This window comes from Paramacrobiotus metropolitanus, unplaced genomic scaffold, assembly GCF_019649055.1.
Source record: "Paramacrobiotus metropolitanus isolate TYO unplaced genomic scaffold, Prichtersi_v1.0 Parri_scaffold0000077, whole genome shotgun sequence".
Taxonomy (NCBI): domain Eukaryota; kingdom Metazoa; phylum Tardigrada; class Eutardigrada; order Parachela; family Macrobiotidae; genus Paramacrobiotus; species Paramacrobiotus metropolitanus.
Genome location: NW_026570297.1, coordinates 45,523 through 54,963, shown reverse-complemented (window position 1 = coordinate 54,963; position 9,441 = coordinate 45,523). Strand labels below are relative to the sequence as shown.

At 41.0% G+C, this 9,441-nt stretch overlaps 1 protein-coding gene across 1 annotated transcript; it reads left to right on the top strand.

The window, feature by feature from the left end:
* Positions 1-3,089: 3,089 nt before the first annotated feature.
* LOC129595355 (aminopeptidase N-like) lies at positions 3,090-9,441 on the top strand. Its single transcript, XM_055492340.1, has 17 exons — positions 3,090-3,393; positions 3,869-4,325; positions 4,660-4,936; positions 5,115-5,244; positions 5,329-5,355; positions 5,422-5,549; positions 6,016-6,129; positions 6,195-6,329; positions 6,452-6,854; positions 7,161-7,291; positions 7,374-7,429; positions 7,508-7,747; positions 7,966-8,076; positions 8,152-8,325; positions 8,573-8,713; positions 8,797-8,863; positions 9,015-9,441. The coding sequence occupies exons 1-17, from the start codon at positions 3,198-3,200 to the stop codon at positions 9,162-9,164; spliced, it is 2,937 nt and encodes a 978-aa protein (XP_055348315.1). The 5' UTR covers positions 3,090-3,197; the 3' UTR covers positions 9,165-9,441.

Below are 9,441 nucleotides of genomic sequence, written 5' to 3'. Positions count from 1 at the left end.
GCACGTGTGTACCCAAGTTGTTCGATAATATCCGGACCCCGGGCGCTTTAAGTCGTCCTAAGGTGTCTGTATTCAGTTCTGTTGCTTTAATATCCCGGCTTTCTGTTAGCGCTGTTATTGCTCGAGGGCTGTCAGATCCAGGCATCCTTTTGTACTGTATATTGAGAATATTATTTCAAAGCGTAATTATGTTGCCGGTACCAGCAACATACACTGGTGTAGGACAATACGCATCGCATATGCTACACGTGCACACTCAGAGCATTTTTTCAAAAACGATCACTTTTTAATGTAACGTCAAATGTACTATGGCGACATTAATATTGTACAGATACAAATGTATTGTATTAGTCACCCTTAAGTAAGCACAAGTAGGCAAAAGTTTCAAAATTCTGCTATTTCTAATCTGCCCTATAAATCATTCCTAAGTTTGCGTTTTCATATTTTGCAACTTCAGCTGCAACCAGTGTACGTGGTAACGAATTACTGCACAGAAACTTCATAATCCACTACACCAAAAGATATTCTTGCAAAAGCTTTGTACTTTTTAATTAAGTATGCCGATCACGTCTATAGTACAAAATTAATGCCGGGTAATGACGAAACTGAAAAAATTTGAATGACTAATGATTTACGTTTGGGCGCTATGTACTCGGTAAGTTTACTCATTTCCAGTTTCTTAATAAGCTTTGTATTTAACATCTATGCTCAAAACTTTTCAGAATTCCCAGACGTAACATCAGAAAACAGCATGCAACTGGAGAAAGCCACGTTTTGCACCCTTGAAGATTCAATATGTAATGCAAGGAGTAACATTCGCAGTTCCACGTAATGAGAGACATGCGTCATACTGCTTTTTCGGAATTGAAAAGTTAAAATATGCGGATCAGCATAGCGTATCGACAGTAAAATAATTATTGACTCGTTTCGATTGATTAAAATTAATTCCTTAGACAATAAATCATCACGACATCTGGTTTTTTCCAAGCATTATCTGTATATGCTGTCGAACAGCACAGGTTTTACCTGCCCTTAAGGAGATAAAGTCACTCGCTGCAAACATCAGTACTTCCTCGCGACGGTATATAAACGCATAGAAGCACTATTTAATACTTTGTATGACACTAGTTAATGCAGGTTATTTTTTAGGCTTTTGGGAAGCATATTAACATATCGACACTTTAGAATTTCGAGTACTTTTAACACAATGTTCGGAGCACACACATGTACATTTACGGCGTTAGCGTGGACACTGATTTTAATTTCTGACCCTGTGCAGTGCCGGAAATCCGCTACCGGAAGCTTCTCAGGTACGAAAATCCTCAGTTCTTCTAATATATGTATTACAGTATCGCGCACAACTCTTGTTGAAGGCCGTTGTAAATATAAAGGCCACAAGAAGAAAATGTTTTCCCACAACGTCACATAAAGCAAAACAAATCAAAACGCAAGCCGAATAATTTCCGAAGTGAAATACCTGACTATCTTCGTATTTGTTAAATAAACTTATGTGAGATTCATCGGAATACTTGCAGGGACGTGTCCGTGGTCGCCGCGATGCTCCAGCGATCCATGCAATCCGAGGGCTACCTACTGTCTCAACTTCCCCAGCGCTCGGTGTACAGCGGCATGTGACTGCACCGCCGTGTGGAATTTCAACGGTCGCGACGTTACGGACCGCTGCTATTCCCGTGACCCAAACGTCCCGACCAATCCGAGTTGCCCGTCCGAGAGCCGCTGTCCGCCGGGGACATATCCCAATCAGTGCTACGTAGAACCGTGTTCGCAAGCCACTTGCCCCCGCAATCGCCGGGCTACATGCTGCAATAATTACTGCAATGGTTGTAATGCGTTCTTTTATGTAAACGGTGTTAATGTTACCCGGACGTGCTGACCGTAGTGACATATTGGTGGAGGTCAATTACATTTGGGTAACTGTTGCGCGACGGGTAATGGAGAACCGCGTAAAAAATCAGCCATGACTCAGCAGAAAAACAATCGTCCAATCGTGAGTCGAGTACGCTTCCGTGCCAAGAAAGAAATTGAACACCGTAGTGGAACTGAAAAACTCATTTTTAATGCTGTAATGTGGTAAATGTGGTATTACGTCAAAAAAGTTAATTATGAGTTTTCGATTGTTACTCTGGGTCGTTGGATTTACTTTTGGTCCAAACACACACAAATTTTGTTAATCTGTGCAGGAGAGTTACGAGTTACTCGGAGTTTGGGTATTGGTTGCGCTTCGACGTCGAAGCGCAACGCTTACGCGGACAAGTAAGCTGAAAACCCATCCCAGATTTTGTGACTGCGAATCAGAATGTTTGCTTGGTTAAGCGCTGTTACGTCACATTTTTTACGCGTTTTCCCGTTACTTGACGCGTAACGCTTACCCAAATGTAATTGACCTCCACCATTATAGAACTTGTGTGAGGTGCCTACAAACTTCTTATACGTCATAACATTATTTTTTGCACACTCCGCTGTAAAATAAAGAAAAATTATCATTTTATTGAGCTAAAAAGTTCAAGATGTGACTTGTGGCCCTTGAAGTACGTACTGGGAGGAGTTGCTTTCATACATCCGGAAAACGATTTTCACGAGAACGCCGGATAAAATAATTACCTAGGTATATGAATACGTTGTGCTACAAGTACAACACTGTACAATACACATTACGGTGGCCTGTATTACTGACTTATGACCTCATACGCGTTATGCAGAGTTACTGTAATATTATCGATAATTCGGCATAATTTTGCGTCATATTTCAACGATAAAAAACCATCCTACGTACACTACATGCTTGGGAACAATCAAGCTTCAAAGCAATGCGATAAAACCAATTGAAAATTTAATAATAGATCCGATACATAATGCCGGACAAGCGATATATTTTAAGGAAAGCAGATAAGCAGCCACGCGGTAAAATGTTAAGATAATCAGTAATTAGGTACTGCTGTTGAAGATGGGTTCGTCTGTTCATCTTTGACTGATAAGACAACACCGGTAAATTCTGCGTGACTCGCACGTATTCCACCGTGTAATTATGTTATCAAAGTGCAATTGTTCAAAACATATCGCAGCATTTTCAAGTATCGTTACACTAATAAGAATCAATAACCATTTTGCGTTCTGTCACAATAGTTGTCCAATTTTGTTCCGCCGCTCGCCTGGCATTTTGGGAATAACACATCAAAATGCCAAAGGCCAACTTCACCTTAGAAGTGGACAGCAGCGAGTCCACCAAGCGACGTCGCGGTGTCCGCTGCAGTCCGTTTGCCCTTTTCTTGTTGACGCTGGTATTAGTCAGTGCGGTTGCTGTGATTATCGTGTTGTCGGTGTTTTTTGTACAGCAGAATGAGGATATTCTTGATCTTCAAAACCAAATAAACCGTAAGTACATAATAATGTCAAGACATTTCAAAAATAATTTTGTTGCTCTGCGTGATTACATTTTCAAGAAATGTATTGGCACTAATTTCCTTGCGTAACTTTGATTACAAAATGTACCTGTTTAAATTAACTCCACCTGTTTAAATCTTATCTCCACCTGTTTAAATTAACTTTACGTAATTGTATTCTATAAGCAAGCAGCGAGTGAAAAAGCTGTTAAATATAGAATTATTAAAGACTATATATTAAAAATCTAATAAACTAAGCAAGAAAAAATATCTGCTAATGTACATACAACTGAAAACTGGAAAAGAGACATATACACAATATAAAACCGTTTAACAACCATCGTTTTAAAAGTTGAATTAAGTGTTATTGAATGATAAATCTAAATCTCGTTTTGTATTTGGTATACTGATATATGAAGTATATCGCAGTAAATCGTTCCTGTACGTCAATTTTTTTTATGCGACAGGGATAAACGCCTCCACTCCCGTGATAGTCCCGCCCACATCTCCGCCGCAGACAATCTGGCCCAATTACCGTCTGCCCAGCGATCTCATTCCCAGCCATTACGATCTCAATCTGCAGGTCTTCCTGCCCTACACGGATGCCGAAGCCGACCGGCCCAATGCGTTCACCACGCGGGGCACGGTCAGCGTGGAGTTTGAGTGTGTCGCCGAGACGGATCTCCTCGTGCTGCACAGCTGGGATATAGATATCCGCGTTAAACACCTGCAGAATGCCACCCACACGGTGCCGCTGCAGCGGCAGATTGTCTATGATCCCGTGCGGCATTTGGTTATTATGCGTGCCGATGAGCGGCTGGTTCGTGGCGGAAAATATACGCTCATGATGGAATATGAAGGGCAAATTGTCGGAGAAAATCAGGGATTCTATCGCAGCTTCTACGAGATCAACGGCGAAAAGCGGTCAGTGCGAGAAAAAAGAATAAACATTATAGCAGCTAAATATTTTGAAGCCTATCGAACAAACAGATAGAATAATTATTATAGTTACTTAACAGCAAATGGTTTATCTGTTCGGGTCCTGTTTATGGTTTAAAAAATGCTTATTGTAATTGGTAAAAAATGAATTATACTACAGTATATATACTCGTATATAGCGAGTATGTTTGTGATTCTCAATAAAGCGCATGATGTTTTCCAAAAAATATAATTAGTAATAAATTTTTATTTAACCAAGAAACCTATCGTCGGTCCGAAATAACTGTCTGTTAAGGGTTTAATCTTTTAATATGTTTAGGTGGTTGGCAACTACCCAGTTCCAACCGTACAAAGCACGTCGAGCGTTCCCATGTTTCGATGAACCGTCGTTCCGCGCCACCTTCGACATCACCATTAAGCATGACAGCCGACACACCGGAACGTACAGTGTGCGTCGCATTACCAACACCACGCATCTGGTGGACGGCTGGACCGAGACGACCTTTGAACGGACTGTCAGAATGCCAACGTACCTGTTGGCGTTTATTGTCAGTGATTTCGCACGAAACAACACTGCCATGGAGGATGGCGTTGATGTGAGCCAATTTTCTGGACAAACAAGTTTTTAATATGGTGTCTACTTAAGTACATCTTCAACTTAAAGATACGCGTACCACCTCCGGTCAACTAGTTTGAACAAAAAACTTTCGAAAAAATAACATATCTGTATTAAAAGATTATTTTATTTTCATTTAAACACAAAGTATATCGTAGTTTGGCGTTATTTCACGGCCGGATGCAATAGAAGATGCCAGCTTAGCTCTGCGCACCGGTGTCAATATGACCACATTTGTTGGACGCGATCTCTTCGATATGCCGTATAAGGACTACAACTCCAAACTTGGTAAGAGGGCAACCCTGTTTGTAAATGCTTAATCTGGTAATGTGTGTTTTTGGCAAAACACGCCTGTTGAACTTTTGTTTTTAGATATGGCTGCCGTTCCGGATTTCGATGGTAATTTTACCACGGTTTATTACAGAAATTCCTCAAAACTGAAATAAATGTCACATTCTCTTGTAGCCGGTGCTATGGAAAACTGGGGTTTGATCATTTACCGTGAAGTGTACATGCTGCATCGTGTGGGCATTACATCAGCAGAAGATAAGAAGCAGATTGTCCGCATTGTGGCCCACGAACTGGCTCACATGGTAAGCAAACCTTTACAGGAAAAACGGTTATTGCAGACAGCCGGCGCTAAATATTTAACTGTGGTTGACTGTCTAATCAGTCGGGGAATTACGCCTTATCATGCTGCACTGTAAATACAATTACATAGGGAATTGCTTATTGTTGTAGCGCACAAATACTGAAGAGTTTTAACTGTGTTAAGTATGAATTCTCCAGTACAACCCCGAATTACAGTAGTTGTTGAGCAGGTTGTGAATTACAGTAGTAAACACACTAAGGTCACAAAATTGCAGACAACCAACATTGGCAAAACATTTAAACCACACGACAATTTTTAGTCATCAAATGGTGATCTGTGGCAGAAAACGCTAATAACTGATACCAGACAAACAGGAACTGGTAATGCAGCATACAACTTTAAAAGAAACTACGTAGTTGTTGCCACGAAAAGAGGTAACTGTAAAATTGAACGATTACTTGTTTCAGTGGTTTGGTAACGCAGTAACCTGCTCATGGTGGTCGGAGAGTTTCCTCAACGAAGGCTTTGCCACGTTTATGGAATATCCGCTAACTCATCATGCCAAACCGGAATGGAATATCGTAAGTTCTTTGCGCCATAACGTCCTTCTGCGCTGGTTAAATAAGACTTTTCACTTCATTTATAGCCAACACTCTTCACTGCGACAGACACACGAGTCGCGTACGACACCGATTCTTACGAATCTTCCATTCCACTGTTCCGTGAAGTCAACACGCAGGCTGAGATTTCCGACATGTTCGGTCGCATTACCTATCAAAAGGTACATCCATAAAATTAATAGCCAGTATTTTGCTAAATAAATTGCAAATGAATTCTAAGCAAGTTTAACTAAACATGAACTTATGACCTGCTGTTTAATAAATGGTATTTTACTTACATCAGGGCGGAGCGGTTATTCGTATGATGGAAGGTGTAATGGGCACCAGTGATCTTTATGCTGCCTTGAAATCGTATCTCCACCGTATGAGAAACGACAGCATCACCACTTATCCGGATTTATTGCGCGCTCTGACTGACCATTTAGTTGGTAAACCACATTTTGCTAACATTACCGAGCGCTTCGACAAGTGGATCACCACCAGCGGTTTCCCCTTGGTTACTATTCGGCGCAATGGCAATACGTTGTCCCTCAGTCAGGAGCGCTTCTTGTTGGGTAACAGTTCGGAGAATGCCACCCGGCAGATATGGCATGTGCCGATCAGCTATGTGACCAGCTTGGATGCTATTACCGAGGAGAATCGGGTTCAGTTGATTCGACCTAAGCTCTGGCTGGAAAACAAAACCGGTACGAGCGACACAAACGAGAAAACTGTAAAAATTTAATGATTTTTCGCAAGCAACCTCAACAATTATTTATTCCAGATTACTTCGTTTACGTAGTTGTTTTTTTATGTTAGTGTCTTTAGTAGTTCACCAGTAGTAAAAATCTGTTTGAAATTCTGCATTAAGCTAAAGGTCAAGGGCGTGTGAGTTCCTTAGCACAGAAAAGTTTTGAGCAAACCAAGACGCGTATTGGGCATACTATGTCCGGTAAAACTTGTTGCTGATACGTATAAATCAAATGCTATTCCTTACAAGAATTTTCTTATAGCTGAACACACCTTAACCGGTGAGAATATCAGCTGGATCTTGGCCAATGTGGAGCACTATGGTTATTACCGAGTTAACTACGACAGCGACAACTGGGATAAGCTGACGGAGCAGTTGAAAACCAACCATCAGGTAAAGTTATGCAAACGAACATGTGTAAAAACAAAATAGGCGCGATAATCATTATCATCACTTACCGCTCTACGTTGATTAGGTCATCAGCGTATACAGTCGCACCCAGTTGATTGACGACAGTTTTAACCTCGCCAGGTACAATTTATTGCAAAATCTTCGTAGCGAACGCATATTGTGACAGGATTCAAGAATTCAGCTGTCGACGCTTTTCAGGAAGGGTGCTTTAAATTACACCGTGCCCTTTAAGATTTTATCGTCTTATATGCAACGAGAAAATGCGTATGCACCGTGGTACGCTGCTTTGGATAATCTACAGTATCTGGACATAATGATGGGCACGCAGGAGGCATTCAAAAACTACACATCGGCTCTCTTTCAGCATCATTATAGCGCTGACTTCTGGAATACCAGCACTGTGTGGCGTGATGAAGAGCACGAAGACTACCAAGAACTGTACGTGATGTTACAAAAGAGCTTTCCGTTAATTAAAATTGATTTATTCTATTCCTTTCTTCCACGCAAGCGGAATAATGATGTAGATCAGCAAAATTCTACTAGCTTCGATTCGGCAAACCGCTTACAGTTACTCCACAACTAAAAAGATTCTCTTAAAAAACAGCCTTTCGGATTTCTTAGGTTTTGATCGGCAAACGTGTCTATTTTGTTTTTAGAATGCTAAATCGTTTATTTGTGGAGCAGTCGTGCTACTACGAACATCAAGGGTGTGAGGAGCATGCAAGACAGGAGTTTGTCAAATGGCAGGCCGATCCCGCTAACAAACCGTAAGAACCGATTCTCTGTGCAACCGGATTTATTCGTATTACTCTGTACATTAACTGAGATCGTGGGCTGTGCAGAGTGGATCCCCATTTGCGCGATCAAGTTTTCTGCTACGGTATGCGCAACAACGCTACCAACGATACGGATTTCGATTTTATGCTGCAACAGTACCGTGCTGCCGAAGTGCATAATGTCAAGTTGGCCGTGCTGCGCGGATTGGCCTGCAGTCGGCAGCAAGCGATGATTGAACGGTAAAGATCATTCTAAAAACTAAAAAGCGATAAAGGTCACTATTAAAACGCCTGCTTGCTTCTTGCTTCAACTGCTATTATTCTCTGTGAAAAGTAAGAAAGCACCTTTTACTTCTACAGCTAACTGATTTGCGATAGAATATCAAGGACCGAACATGGGTCAAATAATCCATCTATTAATATTTTCTCGTGGTACATTTGGCGTCGTCGAAATAACCAAATACGGGATACGCCGTCTGATTTACAGATTATTGAATTTATCTTTGGACACAACCATCATTCGTTCACAAGATCAGGCATACGTATTCCGGTATTTGGTTAAATTTTTCCTGGGAACAGAAACTGCCTGGAAATTCTTGAGAGAAAACTGGAATGCCTTCTCTAAAAGGTAAACACTGACAAATAAAGGCTGGGTTTAAAATCAGCGTGCTGTCTATACATTAGCCTTGACCATGCGTTTAATTTTATTAGTTTGTCGAGGAACGATATGGTCACTAGTGTCTGCACCAAGTTCGACACACCAGCACAGCTCGCAGAGGTAAGCCAATCGTTAGGTCATGGCTAGTATATATTTTTCCATGGTTAGGTCTTTCACACAAGTAATTATCACGTTTCTGCAGATTTTATGTCAGTACAGTTTCGTCATAAATTTCCCAACCGATACGTACTTACAATAAAACATTTTCCAGGTCGAAGCTTTCTATGCCAGCCTCGGACCAAATATTGAGGAAAAGCTGGCCTTCGAGTCGGCAATAACCAAAATCAAAGCCAATATTGAGTGGCTGCGAACGTATCAGCAATCGGTGTTGGACGCACTGGTCACTGCAGAAGCCCCGTAAATGAGCGCCGATTTTGTAAATTTTAGCATCGTGTGATAAAAGCCATTGTTTATGGATTTCGAAGTTCTAAGTCAACGCTTTTACATCCTACTGTATATGTTCTGTTACTTTAATACATATGGTGCAGTTTAATAAATCATGTCAAAATAACACAAACTGCACTCGGTATCTAAAAAAAGACTTTATGTCTTACGCAGACAGAAAACCGATTTGTAAAACAACGAAAACATTTTAGGTGGTGCACTACTGATTTATTGCAAAGCATTCTAAACATATT